Here is a 15,718-nt window from a genome sequence, read left to right as displayed (position 1 = left end):
ATGATTGATATGGAAGTAGATTTTGCTAGACAACACACTTTAGCCTGGCTTAGAATGCTTCAAGATGAAGTGTTAGACGTTGAATTACCTTCACCACTTCACAATAAACAACGAAAACACAATAATCCAACATCTCAAAGTGAAGAAGAGGAGGAATTTGAAAGTTCCGATGAAGAAAGTTCAACTACAGAAGAAGAAGAATCAAGTCCAGGATACGAAAGTCCGTTAGAGTATTGCAACAGCAAAATCGAAGAATCCAATTCTTGAAAAAGACCTAGACTATTCAAAAGAACAACAATGATGACAAAAGAAGAAATCAAATCAATTACAAGTTCACTTATAGAATCCAATAAAAGGATTGGAGAAGCAGTTAAAGAAATGAACAAGATCAGAAAACGTAGATCAGAACTTTCTCAACTAGAACAAGATGGTAAATTCATGTTTACAGAGATTGATCAAACAGATCCTGATTTTGGTGAATATTCTATTGAACCTCGTTAGATAACTTATTTGGCGTCTACTTATCTGTTTGAATTGTGAAATTTCAATTCATTTGTTTGAAATCCTTTGGTGGTACATTTCAAATGCTTATTAAATCAATGTCTTCATTTGCCTCCAAACCCGTATGACCATCGCATCAATTTCTACTTGTAACTTCAAGTTTTGATATCAAGATTGTGTAAAGTCTCTATGTGGTTAGTGGGGAGCGTCGCTAGTAGAGATGCAGATGAATCTGTGTTGCATGGACACTGGCGTGATGATTACGATCGAGCCAGATACATCTGAAATTCGATGACTGGACTCGTGATGAGTAACGAGTCCAGTATACCCAGATGCATCGGGGTGTTGCATCTGGGCTTGTATTGTTGTTGAGTCGTGATGAGTAAAGGAGTCCAACATACCCAGATGCATCTGGGTTTGTATTGTGTGTAGCAACCAGATGTATCTGGTTGACTGTACCTTTGGTGTGTGGCAGAGATAGTCAGATGTGTCTGGGTTTTCAGGTACATATTCAGATTCATCTGATATTGTACTTGATATGTGGTGTACAGATGCAGATGCATCTGCCTATGAACATATGTATATGCTGCACTGAAACAGCAGAGTCAGATGCATCTGCTTTTCTTGTGCGCGTGAAGGCTGAAATATTCCAAATATTTCAACTAAACGTAAAACATCATTGTTGCAGACTTTGATGGCCCAAATTAGGGTGATTGATGATTTGAATGATGAAGAACAAGTTTCCAAAAGGAAGACTTGTGGATGTACCTTTAAGCTTCCCATCTGGCTCACCTGCAGGCATCTGCCCGGTATTTCCGGCACTTAGCCCAGCGTACAGCATATGTTTATGGTCTGCTAAGTACCGAAGCATCTGTACTCCTCAGGTGACATCAAAGGAGAGATTTCTTTACGTGTGATAAGACTACAAGTCTTCATTGGAATAACAATCAAAGTGATTGTTGCTTTGCTAGTAATTAAAATTGTGTTTTATTGTGTTCAAATTGGAATAACACTACAATAGTGTTGAGATTTCTTTATAATTAAAAATCACGGGAATAATACTTGAATTAAGTATTGAGACAACTTTCTCTGGTGCCTTATCCCAAAGAATTCAGCAAAACCCCGTGTTGATTCTTTCAAAGAGGCAGTCTTAGGCAACTTCTACTAGATACTTTATTAGTAGATTATCCCTCTTTAAGCTCTGTAAAGCTCTTGTTGAGCTTTAAGTTCTACAGCGTCCGCCGGGCCACCAAAACTTCTGCAACCGGCTACTCCGCCAAAAGACACTCTGGTATCTAAAATGATTCTACCCTCTGCAGTCCTCAACATTGAATAGCACCATTGGTTGGGGTTTGTTGGGATCTGCTGGTAGGCTTTTTCCCAATCAAATATCCCTGATTTGAGAATTCCTCCTTCCTTGCTAAGAAAGGTTGCAAATGTTTTAAAATCGTCCCAACTAGTCTTAAAATCTTCCTTGTCCACCAGCGAGTTCACTGATGTTAGGTCTTTCTCTCTTTTCGGGTATGACAGGTCGTTGATGGCTCTTGCCAAAAAAACTTGTAAAATGTATCCGTGTTTTTCCATCAGGTTCAGGTCCCTTAAAACTTTCTCCCACATCTTTAAGTTCATCTCACAGTTCACGCTTGTTGGCCACTTCCTGTTCATCTTGTATCCCTTTTCCGGTAAGCTCTCTGATAGTACTGGTACCGGTTTAGAGTAAATTTTCAGATCTGGATGGCATGTTACGCCTAGCCCTGGTTGCTCTGTCAAACTGCACTCTGTCTGCTCTTCTCAAGCTCCTATTACCTCCCTTTGGCAACCTTGTTGCTCCGTGGGGTCAGACACGTTTTGGGTGATGGCACATTGTACTCTTGGTTCCCTCGCGCGCTCAGTGCTAAAGGCGGCCCTACATGGGCTAAATCATTTCGGATCATGGTATGTCATTTCACTAGTCTCTTTCCTCATAACAACATATCATGGTCCAAGAGAAAACAAGGGGGGGCAGGCTACTGGGTCCTCTTGGTTTTTTGGCTCTTCACACTTACTGCTTGCTTTGTTTGTCTGCGTTTTTGCTCTTGTTTCCTGTCACTTTCCCCTTCGCATTCCAGGCTCCAACTCCCTTCCCTTTCCCGCTGGCTCCGTTCTCAAAGACTTGGATTGGATCGGTCCTGTGCCCTGAATTCCAGAAACCCTTTGCCCTCTTTGCATTGTAGTTCAGGATCCAGTTGTTACCTTGGTATCCCACCAATTTACCCGCACTGTAGGACGAGCTTGCTCCGGCTTCAGATAGAAACGGACTATGTCAATTCTTTGCCTGTCTCTGGATTCGGCTCGTGCCACACTTACTTTTGCTGGTGCTGTTGGCATGCGCAAAATTCCTTTTGGCCCCGGACTTTGTCAGACCGGTTACTGGGTTGAAATTTTCCTTGCCTCCGCCTGCTACGTAAGGATTTTCTTGGAACTTTTGCTCTCTGTTGTTGTCCGCTTCTTCCTTCGCCTCTCTTAGGATATCTCTGTGCAGGTAGCCTGTGTCAATGATAACTCTTTTGCCTTTGACCTTCTTCACCACCATTACTACCAGACGTACTTTCATACAGTACCTGAGAGCCACCATCCAGCACTTTGTTGACCTTTTTATGCTCACAATGTTCTCTTTATGCTGTCTAAACATTTTCGCTGCTCAGATCTGTTGTACTCCGTTTCCAGGTATCTTATGAAGAGATCCATGGCGTCTGTCCAGAAACCATATGTCATCAACAGTTCCTCCGGAGGTGTTGAGCCTGAAAAGGTGGCTGTTGTAATGTCCTCCTGGAGTTCCTTGATGGTCTTCATTTTCTTCTTTCCGACTTGGCAATGGTCTTTCTCAATCCATGCTGGGTCGAATACCGTCAACTGAACGTAAGCTTTGAGTGTCCTCATTTTCGTGTCAAATTATGGGGTTAATGGGAGGAGTATATTCCCTTTGATTGGTTTTCCTATCATGTAGGTTATCCTGTCTTTGGTTCCTGCTCTTGCCTCACTCATTCATCAGCACGTTTCGTCTCTTCATATTGAGTCTGTCCGACTCTCACCTGAGTCTTCTCCCTTTCTGCTCTCTTTTGCCTTTGTTGTTGGCTTCTCCTTCTTCAAGACCATCTTCTCTGACTTCTCCTCTTCTGCTTTCCTCACAGGTCTAGCTTCTGTCTTGCTCTTGCTTTTGCTTTTGCTATTGCTTCCGGCGACCAAAGACTTGGTTCTTGGCCGCCGATTTTCTTGTTGCGGCTCCTCACGGACAACGTTGTGTATGCCCTCCGCGACATTTATTGGGTTGTTGGTGACTCTGTCTCTGTCATCTTGCGTCGGGTGATCACCTCCGTAGACTGCATTGAACACTCTTAGCATTTTGTCTGATCTTTGAGCATCACCGAAATAATATTCGTTTTTGGTTCTCCACATCCACTTGGATTTCCTGGACTGCTCGTTTTCGTCTGAATAATTTTTTGTGTAATGGAGCATTTTGTTTATTAGCCAGCTGTTCTTAAACACGTCCCCCTGTGTTTTCCACTTCTTTCCCTCTCTCTTTAACAGATTGGGGCATTGGGTTACTGGTCATAAACTTTGTTTGTTTTGATCATATGTATACTTGATCTTTCCCTTCAGGGTATTATTTTGGATTTGCGACTTATTGTCTCTTTTTTCTTTCCCGTTTGGTCGCGGTATAGCCCACGCCGGCCTCAGTTTTTTCTTGTGACTGGTGCACTTCCGTTTTGTTTGATTTCCTCTCCCTGCTTGAGAAACTGCTGGGGGTCCTTGGATCTCTTTCTTGGTATATTGTAGAGAACAGAAAGGGGAATACAAGAGGAAAATTTGTGGGAATGATGTGTGGATTGTTGTTTCCTTTATGGATTGTACGGGCTTTGTAAAGGCCTTTCTTTTCACAGTTGGGAAGGGGGGGAGACTTGAAATAATGGAAATGAAAAAGGAGGGCTTCACTATTTGTATCTGTACTCACCATTATCAGATGCACTTCCTTCTCTTTCCTCCTTTCTCTTTGTAACACCGCTGTCCTTCATCTCTCCACCTCCCAACGCTACATTCCCTTGGTCTTGATCAACATTTACGTTTGAGGTTGATGCTTCTGCTGTGACCAAAGTTGATGTGCCCTGAGTTTTACCTTGGCTCTCCTCTGTCTCATGGTTTTCTTGTTGCTGTCTGTCTCCGCCATTGACCTCGGTAGTCCTCGTTTGGCTTCTTGTTCCTGTTTTTTGTGACTGCTTCGGTTTCTTTGTAATTTCAATTTTGGTTCCCGCTGCTGTAATCTTGCTTTTTGTTGATTCCATCTCCTCATTGAATGATGCCATTGTTATTCTGAACTCTAACCTTCTTTGAATTAATCAACTGAATAATAAAAAACTCAGTGAGTTGTGTATATAAAAAGTTTGAATGTCTTGGGATCTTCAAAAGGTACTTTGGGATTGGTGCGGAGACTGAAAATTCTCTGTCAGGTGAATTTCTCAGACCAGAAGTGTACTTTGTACAGTTGTACAGTTTCCTCACCACTTAGAACCTTTTGGTCATGGACCTACATCTTAAGTCGTACCTTGGTTAAGATAACCAATCAAACAACTACCCAGTGCATTCACAACAAGTCTTGAGATAAGACACGTCATAGTCTTTGATGATTAAGACATCAATCAAAGCACATTTTCATGATATTCTTGACAACCACTTTCTCATCAAATCTACCCTCAACTCAAATTGTGAATGATTAAATTTATCTTATCATCATTTCAACAAGATATCTTTTTTACAACACAAAAAGATAGTCATTGACTCTCTTCAATTTTGAAAATCAAGTAAGCCGCACTTGAATGCAATCATTAATACCAATGTGAATAGGAACAGATAAAAAAATCACTGTTAAAAGATAGAATAGGCAAGTTGAAGAAGTTAATTGTTGAACTATGATTGATTGTTAAATTTTGATCAATTGCTCAAATTTGCTCAATTGTTGGGTTTTGATCAATTGTTTGATTTGATCAATTGTCCAACTTAAGTCTTCAACTCTGATTTGACACAGCTGTTCTTCTTGAAGTGATTTATTAAAAGAGAGATGAGATGGATCAATAGCAAGATCAATTTTCAAGTTAGCAACAAAGTAACCACGTATGAGATGAGTGAGAGAGAAACTGACACAAGCAGTTAGCTAAATAGCTTCTCCAGAGATCAGTGAGAGTCAGACAATCAAGTCAATTCCTTGAAGTGTTGTATGGTAATGGCAGTGGAAGTTTGTTATCTGTAGATTGAACACATAGCCCAAGACCTGCCGGGCTAAGGGGCATTTGTGGAAAGACACAAGTGAGGTGATGGGGGTGGGATGGGTTCATTGTGGGGCTCTCAAAGCTATCAAGAAAGGTCCAGAAGTTGTTGGCGAGTATTGAAATCATGATGTGATGTTTATTGGTTATTTGATTTTGTTATTTCAAATTTATTATTTGATATGTTGTTATGGATGATTTCTAGTGTGATGTACACGCAAGTTTCTTAACTCTCTCATTACTATTGTTGTTTCTTCTTTCTCTTATAAAAACCTACCTATGAGTTCACTAGAGTTTGTTCTTCATCTTGTCAAACTCTTTTTCTCTTACACTTACCAAGCACCTTCTTACTTACGACGTATCTGCTTGTCGTGTATTGACTCATAGAAGTGACATCCAAAAACATTTGGGAGGTGTCCCAGAAGTTTCTGGATGTCACTTCTGGACACTTCTGGGGCACAAAACATGAATTTTGAATACCACTATTGGAATAACATTGATTTTTGCCTTGTTTTGGTCAATAAAATTGTGCTTTTGAGATCCTTTTGGAATAACCCTATAGGAGTGTCAAACTTTTTCTCTTTATAATTCATGGGTATAATAATTGAATTAAGTGTTGATGTTTATTTCTTTGATGCTTTATCTTAAAGAAGTCAGCAAATCCTTTTCTGATTCTTTCAAAGAGGCAGTCTTCAGGCAAGATTAGATTATCCCTCGTTACACTGTTCCTTGTATATAAGCGTGCATAATAAACCCCGGCACGATGGGACTTAGTCAAGTGTGCGTACATATGTAGCCTTGAGTGCCTTAAATGACATCGCAATTGCACTTGAAAAAACAATCCAGTGAATATCCATATCCAATTCGGTGGGCAGTCGATCTGGGGCAGTCCTCTGGTGAGAAGATATGAGTGAAATCTCACGTGATCTTTTTAGAATTTCTCAACTGTTTCAAATCGATGATGTCATTTGAGCTGACTTGAAAATCGGTGCATATATTCTTGGTAAACCGGGTTTGAATTTAATTTTGAACCGCGGTGATAGAACTCATTGGTGTTCATGTGAGTCAGATTAACCAAATCATTCAATTCAAATGTCCTCATCTGGCCATGACCAGGATCCGAAATGGCTCAAAAGCCGGTATACAAAAGTTGAGATGATCGCATTTGAGTCAACTTCTGGATGGAGTCTTGAAAGTCTAAGATCTAAATCGATTATCTTGAAATTTGCGGTGTGTTGTGTCGTTAGTCTAGTTTCAAATCAAATCACAGTGAAGGATGATAGATATGAGACTGAATTGGTGAGATCGATTGAAGCTTTGAATTGATATCTTGCTTTTTTGGTTCTGAGTATCTCCATCTTTCAAGTCACATCGATTTCTGAATTTGAATTCCATCAAAACACACCGACACTGGAATCCTGGATGGCGACTTAAAAGTCAGTGGTAAACAGCCAGCCATTCTGATAACTTCCAAGTTTAATTAAAAAGATATCATCTGTACCTGTTTGTACCCTTCTCAAGCTCAAAGGAAGCTGATAGAAGGTGATTCTTTCTTTAACTCAACTTTGATCGATTCTTTCACCATCCTTGTCTCAGAATCAAAACTACCCTGTAAGACCCTGCATCTCAATCTTAAAGATACTCAATCCGGTAATTCACAATTCTAAGAAAATCTGATCCGGTCTTAACCAAATAAGGATGAACTCTGATTTTAATGCAGCTCAGGATTCTGAAGTTTATAGTGAAGGAGTTTGGAGAGAAGCTTCACCAATCTCTTATTCCGCTATTCCTTTATCATCACCTCCAACCAAGAATAACATCATCCCAATGAATCGACACGAAAGAATCCAAACCAATGAAGACTCTAATCATTCTGAAGATCCAGGTTCACCTTCTTCAATCCAACCACTTAATGAATTCCATCATCGATCTAAATCACCTTCTACCATCACCACTCAAAATCGATATGATCCTCAAAAACATGAAGAAGAATCAGTGATCAAAGAAACTTCAAATCGAGCGAAATCATCGGATTCTCCCTCTTCTTCTAATTCTCAAACTTCTACTCCTGATGGTACATTTGATCATATCCTCTCTGCCAAAGTCAGTAATTGGGATCAGTTAACACTTTATGAACGTAAGGCCAGTTTGATAGATTATGAACTTGATTTACTGGGGATGGGAAGATATCAATGGTCCATCTTCTGTGTACGTTCTTTTTCCTTAGAATCAATCTTCACTTCTTCCAATTTCCCGTTCTTCTAAATTACCTACGACATCGCAATCAAAGTTGTTAGTCAGCGACCAGAGCCGATTGAATTACAAAGACAAGTGAAAGTGTTAGGTCAAATGTAACATATTCACCAAATACAATTCACAAATCACTTCTTCTTATCATTTCCATCACACATTACAATTCTCTGAAAATCGTATTCAAAGTTTTCCATCTTGTGTTGATTCTCGAAGATACTAACTATTCTTGAACCTTATCGCTTCATCGTCTTCTATCATTCAGTTATGTGGTTTCGGTTTCTTTTTAGACCTGATGTGGGCACATGGGTTTTCAATCATTGCAGCTTCATTACAACAAGAATTCGGTTTGAAAGATAGTCAAGTTACCAATTTGTTTACTTCCTTTGCTGTCGGCTTAACATTTGGAGCATTCTTTTGGGGTTTATTGGTGGATATGATTGGTCGGAAGTGGTGTTTCAATTTAACTTGTCTTATCTCTTCTGGTTTTGGTTTGATACTACCTGTCTTTGGTAATTTCGACCTTATTGTGTTTTTTACGGCTTTGATTGGTACTGGTGTGGGTGGAAATATACCTGTAGATGCTACTATTACTCTTGAGTAAGTTCTTTCCTCTACCTTTTCTTGTTAATTGGTAGTAACTCATCATTCGGATTTCTCAATCATAGATTCTTACCTACTAATCGAAGATCGTTATTAGCTACACTTTCAGTCTTTCAACCTGTAGGAGTAGTAGTAGCTAGTGTATTGGGATTAGCTTTTATTCCTCAATTCTCTTGTTCAGAAAAACTGAAAAGTTGTGCATTAGATGCAACAGTTGATTGTTGTCATCGTTCAATTAATTATGGTTGGAGATATTTAATGTGGACGATTGGTGGGATCACAATGATTGTCTTCTTAGGTCGAATTTTACTTTTTACTTTTCAAGAAAGTCCAAAGTTTTTGATTTCTAAGGGTTTGTGATTATTCTTCTGATTCAATTCTATATTAGTCAAAGAGAAATTCTAATTATAGTTTTTGATTTTTCAGGAAAAGATCAAGAAGCATTAAGAGTTCTTTATTCGATTGCAGCTTTCAATAAACAACCAGTACCTGCATTAACTTTGAAAGATTTTCAACATTTAGAAACTCAATCTTATGCTTTTATACCTGAACCTAAAACAGGTTGGATCCATAAGGCTGATCATTTAAAAGGTTTATTCAAGAATCGAATCGTTGGGATCACTACTACATTACTTTGCCTTGCCTTTATGGCAGACTTTTGGGTTAGCTTTTTTCCCCTTCTTCTTCTGCTATGTCTTGAAGAATCCAAAATAGATTGTTAATCGATTTGATCACTCTTTGTAGGCATTTTCGATCGCTGGTCAATTCTTACCACTTGTCTTGGCAAAGAAAGGAGCTTCGCATAACTTATCTCGTGAAAAGACCTACATAGTAAGCAAATCATTCTTCTTATCATCAATTGATTCACTCATGTTTTCACATTGATATTTCTGTAGAATTACATTATCATTTACTCGGTTGGAATCCCAGCAGCTCTCTGTGCAAGTGTTTTAATTGATATACCAAATGTAGGAAGGAAATGGGGAATGGTCCTTTCAGCTTTTGGAATGGGAATTTCATTATGTTTATATGCGATTGTAGATGATTTGACTACTGAAGTGGCTATGAACGCATTAGAATATTTTTGTGAGTGTTTTTCCTTCTTTCCATCCTTTTCCCGATAAACTCAAAGATCATTTGACTGATTTCTTTTCCATTTTTGCTTCTCCTTTGGAATTTTTAGTCCAAACTTTGTTAAATGCTATCCTTTATGCTTTTACACCTGAAGCATTTCCAGGCCCAAGTAAATACTTCATTTGATCTAGATCATTTCATCATATAAACTGACGGGGTTTCTTTTTGTTTTGATAGTACGAGGATCAGCGTGTGGATTAACTTCAACTTTAGGAAGATTATCATCAATTATAGCACCAATTGCAGTCAGTTCAGTAATAGATCGATCAACCAATACTGTACTTTATTTAGCTGGTGGAGGTGCTATTGTGGCTGGTTTAGCTTTGGCTGGTTTACCTTTTGAAACTAGAGGTCGATCTGTTTTTTGATTTTTTTTGATATTTTGGCGTGGAGGGGATATATTTGTATGCTTTAATCATGGTTGGAAGGGTGATGTGGATGACGCGCAAAAAAAACGGGATTTGTTTGGTTTTGTCTGTGATTATTTATTAATTGTATATTACGTATTCTTTAGGAGGTTGCAAATGGGCTGGGTTTTGGATTGGTTTGAATCATGTATTATTAATGATTTGTTTGAAAGATGATCTATGGTTAGATATATTCTTTATTTATACATCTTTTTTTATCTATTGAGAAGAGAGAAAAACCTTTTTGATATTCAGGAAAGGTTTAATCGGTTTTTGGAATTTCCAATTTCATGATGTTTGAGATCACGATTCAAAAGAACTAAATACATGAGAATTTGATGAGTCTGGTTCAAATCGAAATGAGTTTCATGATTTACATGTTTGTTCTGACTATTTACAATTTGATAGAAAGATTTCTCTACATAAAATTTTATAAAGAAAAGGATGACTAAACTTTGCACAGAAGAAAAAAGAAAGTAGGCTTCTTAAGAAAAGATTACAAAACTTAAACTTAAACTTGATAAAAGTAAAGTTAAAGAAATTGAACCTACATAAGAGAAATCCCAAGAAATGAGATTTTCTTCAATCTAAAGCTTTCGGTTATTGATTATTTATGAAACAAAAAAATACTTACTTTGAGATGAACCAGAATTAACATCATATTTCTCAGTTCCACTCTTTTTGAAATTAGTTTGATTTGATTGATTTTGAAGTGTTGTATTGGTTTTATCATCACTTGGATCTGATAAAGTACCTATGTAATAAGAAAACGCAAAGTAAAAAAAGATAAGAATTATAAGAATTTGTTTTTAAAAATTGAACGATCACTTACTGTTAGTGGTTGAAGTGTCTTCTTTATCAGTGTCAGTGTTGGGATCAGAATCGGTAGAATTAGAAGGTTCTAAGACGTAAGCAAACAAGTTCAGTTTATAAACAATTTTTAATATAGATTGTAAAGTTTTTCAACTCACCAGATTTGGATGATTTATTGTCGGGGGATTTATTGTCAGATGATTTATTGTCGGATGATTTATTGTCGGATGATTTATTGTCAGATGATTTATTGTTGGATGATTTAGTGTTGGATGAAGTTTCGTTCTTTTTGTTTCCAGACTTGTCTGTCTTACTATCTGAGCTTTCTGTAGTCGAATTCTTTGCAGGTGTAGAAGTCGCAGTAGAAACCGATGGGACTGGAGACTGAGTCACAGCTGTAGGAACATTAATCACTATCACCTTTGGATTTTCGTTTCCGTTTTCATTCTTCATTTTCGATGGGATCGGATTAACGGTCTCATTAGAAGTTTTCTTTATTGTTGATGGGATCGGATCAACGGTCTTATTAGAAGTTTTCTTTGGTGTTGTGTAATCATCTGTTTTCTTTTCATCTGTTTCTTTAGGCTAATTTTAAAAAAAGTCAATGTTTGAAGTTTTCTTCCATGATTGGGTAAAGGGAAAGATTTCTTACGGTGGAACTTGAGTTGTTGGTATAGTTTGAACATGTAGATAAGAATTGTGATGATTTTGAAAATTCATCGTGATCACAATGCTACAAAATACAAATCAGAAGATTTCTTAGTCTTGTATTGAAAGCGATATACCGATGATGTTGGTTATTTGAAAGTCTTCTCACCTTGTGAACTTTTCCAGGTTGAAAATAAAATAAATGGTTTTCGTCATGATGATATTGATCAGTTTGTGTGTTTTATGTATTGCAAAAGTGTATGAAGAAATAGAAATACTTACAACAATCAGATATCATAGATTCGAATTTTGAATTTGAACAAAGACAAGCAAAATCAGTGGTAGCTGAAAACAACAATCAGAAGAAATTAGTATTAGCATTTCACTTGTTTTTCTATCCAACCAGGGGGAAAAAAACTCACCGCTGCAATTTGTTACAGAAACCTCTTGATTTAAACATGTACGAGCGCAACTAGGAAGGTTCTACAACAAAACAAGTTTTAATTCTTAGTTTCCATTGATGAGCTTTCATTCTTGGTTTGATTAGTAAAACTGATGATTTACTCCTATTCCGACTCCAGCTTGTTGTGAGAAACGAAAAGTTAAGATGATGAATAAGAATGAAGATAGGTTACGAGTGCTCATTGATTGAGACATGATGATTGTAAAATATATGTAGAATCAAAAATCACACAGTGATCAGAATTCAAAAATCGAAGTGAGTGTATTGAGCTTAAAGAAAGGTAAAAGGATAATTTCAGGAAAGGTAGCTTTGCACACGAGAGGTAGGAGGTAAGGAAAATCGGATTGAAGTGATCGTAGGGTGAAAGGGAATATCAGAAGAGTCTAACTCTCGAGGCTTTATAAATTCTTTACCATGAGGTTGGGAATGATACCTCGGAGGGTTTAAGAGGACATCGCATCGCTCATCTCTCAGGATATAAGCTGATGTGCTCGCTATACATACGTGCTCTCTTTACCAATTGACGATTTGATGGACTCTATGTCTTGGAAGTGATCAGTAAGGAATGATTTAAATGATCTGCTTTTGTTGTACGGAGGATCTCGGGTTATTTATACAAATCTTTTGAAAAGCTCCTTCTGGCTTTGAGTTACAGTCAAACCAGAAAAGCTTGTCACAAATTCCCCGCCAAATTGCTCGAGTTTTGCGGGCAAAATTGGTCAAGCTTTTCCGATTTGACTGTAAAGCTGATTAGATATTTTTGTTTGACGATCATTGAGTATCTCAGAAAGGCTCAGATCTGTTAGAGCGCAAGCTCAGCATCTGGGATCCAACCACGAACAAGGATAGATTACGCATACCTGTTAGAGCGCAAGCTCAGCATCTGGGATCCAACCACGAACAAGGATGTGGAAGGAGCCGGGAGCTGGAGCTAGACAGGTTATATACAAAGCTGGACTAGGTCTACTGTGCCGCAGTCGTGTACATACGCTGGGCAGACCTCGGGCCATAACACTCCCCCCCACGACAAGGCACAGTACCCCATAGAAACAGAAACAGAGAGAGAAGTAAAAACAAAAAAAAAAAAATCATCACATATATGTGGAAAAGTCAAGATAAGATAACAAAAATAAAAGATCATCGCCGAGTCAAACAAAATGCGGAAAAGAAACTTGGAATACTAGAGAAATTCTCCCCCCTTCACATAATCAATAAGCACCATGTGGTAAATCTGCTTCCAAAATAAAACAAGAACAGAAAATATAAGAGAAAAGATATCAATACTCAAGCACATCAAGATAATCAAATATCTTTCCATCTTTTGTACGTCTAAACATGAATTCACCCTCATGTGAATAACAAATCACATCTTGATTTTGAATATGTTGACCATATTCCTTCCCAAAAAGGATACCCTGCTCATCTACTTGAAGGAGGTCGTACATATGATGACAAAAGAGAAGTTGATGAACAAGACCAAGAAGGTGGTCATAATTGGTTTCACTCGGTGTATGCATGTCTTGTTGCAGTGAAGGAGAATGATTTGAAGAATGATGATGATCTTCAATCCATCCATTTGGAGCGTAAAAGCCAAAGTTGTCAGTGACATCATATTTGCGGCAGTGTTGTTCAGATGAATTATTATCAGTACTATGTCTCTTCTTCTTGTTCTTCTTTTTCTTCTTCTTCTTGTTCATCAAAGGCGAAGGTATGTCGGTTGAGGATGCGACAGGGTGAGCAATATGATAAGGCTGTGGTGATGAGAGCATATCCAAATTTGATCCAAGGTGAATATCAGAGATAAAAACTTGCAGAGGGTGATTGGTTTCTGATTGTATTGAGACAAGATCATCAAGAACGGGATCGGTTGTAGCATCAGGGTCTGGGTGAACGTCAGCAGCGTGTCCGTGATTTCCCGCTTTAGTATCACCGAGATCAACTGATCGATCAACAGCAAACATAGGGACAGATTTCATCAGGCTTGCAACCGGTAGTCGTAATTGGTCATTTAGAGCTACAATTTTGGTTGTATCGAGTTCTTGATCAACATCATCCGCAAGTCCTTTCTCTACATTGAGCACTAAATCCACAGTTCGGTTTTGATCGATGTCAGTGATGGTGTCTTGATTGATATCACCAGTAGTTAGACAACCAACAGCAGAGTATAACGCGTGATCATTCGCAGCGCTCAATATTAGATCCTCAATGACAGGATTCACATTTGGAACTATCGCCAGTTCAATCGCGTTCAGGATCGGGTCGATCTTGGTGGCAGACGCTAGATTCGAAGGGACACGCGGTGGTGAAACAACAGCAGTGTGTTCTAGATTTTCAGCGGTGGCAGGTATCAAGAGTGCTGCAGCGACGTCGTCGGTAGTAGTGAAATCATCGCCGCGTTTAGAACCGTCATGAATCGTACGTCCTAGACCAACATCATCAGTAGACTCATTGACAAAAGGAGCCAATGTTAGATCGATTGGAGTGGTGATAGCTGACGAATCGACAGTGGTGTCAGGTGCTGGGCCAACTGTTAAAATCGCAGGAGCTGGACCGACGGTGGTGGGAACAAGCAAGTCAATAGCAGCATTAGGGATATCTATGGCTGTTAATGATATACTAGCACTCAATACTTCGGTTTCTGAGGCCGATACAGGCAATCTTGAGTCATTCGAGATGATTGCATTGAGGTCTATAAGCAAATCACGAGTATTTTTGATATTATGAGAGTCAGCCGGTGGAAATGGCTGTTGCGCAGCTCGTTTGGGTCTTGAGTTGAGAACAGGTTGCTGGTCGATTGGACATTCGACTCGGATCAGGTCAACCGCGGTGCTTGCGGAAGTCATTGATCGAGATTTGATGCTGTTCTGTGATAATGGTTCATCAGATTGATGATTTGATAAAGCATATTGGACTAGTTTATTTGGCCCTGCTTGCGTGCGTGATTGAGTGGTACAAGGAGGTATAGAGCTTGATCTCGGCATTTTTGAGGTATGTCGCGTTGAGTCGAATGGTGGAGCTGAGACCGGCCGCAGTGGGGCATTTGTGATCAATGTAGCAATTGAAGCCGAGGGTGTAACACCTGAAGCTGGAAGGTGAGTGATGGGATCAGGAGGCGTGAGGTTTTGTAATCGCCAAGCTGTTGAGCGAGTTGTTGGCTTCCGGCGGCGAGCAAAGTGTTGTGGGGTAGGCTTGGAGAAGCATGAATGATGTGCGTGGAAATGGAGATGCGGAGCAAATTGAGATGTTAAGAGCTGGATGTTGGAAGAAAATGTGGCGAGTCGATGGAGAGCTTGCAGAAGGGCAGGTGGCAGTGTCTGGGTATTCGGGGTAGATAGAGGAAATGTGGTGGTGGGAAGTTGATAAGGAAGTTGATAAGTCATCTTTGGAATTAATAAAACAAATCTTCAAAAGGTATTGAGTGGTGATAAATCAAACTGGTAGTCCTCAGCTTAACACGCTGGCATCAAGAGGTTGGAACTAAAACTAAAGGTAGGAGCGGATTATAGTAATATAAACTTCATCAACCGATAAACTGTTTGATCAATAAATCTTGATATAACTTTGGACGCTTGAAATAGCTATCAAATGGCGATCTTGTATTT

General features: G+C 38.9%; 5 protein-coding genes across 5 annotated transcripts; 2 read left to right on the top strand and 3 right to left on the bottom strand.

The window, feature by feature from the left end:
* MELLADRAFT_104177 (uncharacterized protein) lies at positions 1-501 on the top strand (the record flags this gene model as incomplete). The annotated part of the gene is made up of 2 exons (XM_007407216.1): positions 1-220; positions 344-501. The coding sequence occupies 2 exons, from the start codon at positions 1-3 to the stop codon at positions 499-501; spliced, it is 378 nt and encodes a 125-aa protein (XP_007407278.1).
* Positions 502-3,546: 3,045 nt separating this feature from the next.
* Positions 3,547-4,841, bottom strand: MELLADRAFT_104176 (uncharacterized protein; the record flags this gene model as incomplete). The annotated part of the gene is made up of 2 exons (XM_007407126.1): positions 3,547-3,968; positions 4,493-4,841. The coding sequence occupies 2 exons, from the start codon at positions 4,839-4,841 to the stop codon at positions 3,547-3,549; spliced, it is 771 nt and encodes a 256-aa protein (XP_007407188.1).
* A 2,192-nt stretch (positions 4,842-7,033) lies between these two features.
* MELLADRAFT_47500 (uncharacterized protein) lies at positions 7,034-10,476 on the top strand (the record flags this gene model as incomplete). The annotated part of the gene is made up of 11 exons (XM_007407217.1): positions 7,034-7,097; positions 7,165-7,234; positions 7,395-7,448; positions 7,519-8,006; positions 8,314-8,648; positions 8,717-9,003; positions 9,078-9,313; positions 9,396-9,482; positions 9,548-9,737; positions 9,835-9,894; positions 9,963-10,476. 8 exons carry the CDS (start codon positions 7,626-7,628, stop codon positions 10,151-10,153), a joined length of 1,767 nt encoding a protein of 588 aa, XP_007407279.1.
* Positions 10,444-12,310, bottom strand: MELLADRAFT_61157 (uncharacterized protein; the record flags this gene model as incomplete). Its single annotated transcript, XM_007407125.1, has 9 exons — positions 10,444-10,610; positions 10,827-10,946; positions 11,025-11,093; positions 11,164-11,590; positions 11,658-11,738; positions 11,823-11,830; positions 11,936-11,998; positions 12,076-12,136; positions 12,218-12,310. The coding sequence occupies 9 exons, from the start codon at positions 12,308-12,310 to the stop codon at positions 10,444-10,446; spliced, it is 1,089 nt and encodes a 362-aa protein (XP_007407187.1).
* A 669-nt stretch (positions 12,311-12,979) lies between these two features.
* On the bottom strand, positions 12,980-15,496 carry MELLADRAFT_95937 (uncharacterized protein; the record flags this gene model as incomplete). Its single annotated transcript, XM_007407124.1, has 2 exons — positions 12,980-13,130; positions 13,401-15,496. 2 exons carry the CDS (start codon positions 15,494-15,496, stop codon positions 12,980-12,982), a joined length of 2,247 nt encoding a protein of 748 aa, XP_007407186.1.
* Between the last annotated feature and the right edge of the window lie 222 nt (positions 15,497-15,718).

The sequence above is a fragment of the Melampsora larici-populina genome (genome assembly GCF_000204055.1).
Source record: "Melampsora larici-populina 98AG31 unplaced genomic scaffold MELLAscaffold_8, whole genome shotgun sequence".
Lineage (NCBI taxonomy): Eukaryota > Fungi > Basidiomycota > Pucciniomycetes > Pucciniales > Melampsoraceae > Melampsora > Melampsora laricis-populina.
Note: the sequence above shows the minus strand (reverse complement) of the source record. Positions and strands in the feature narration are given on the sequence as shown.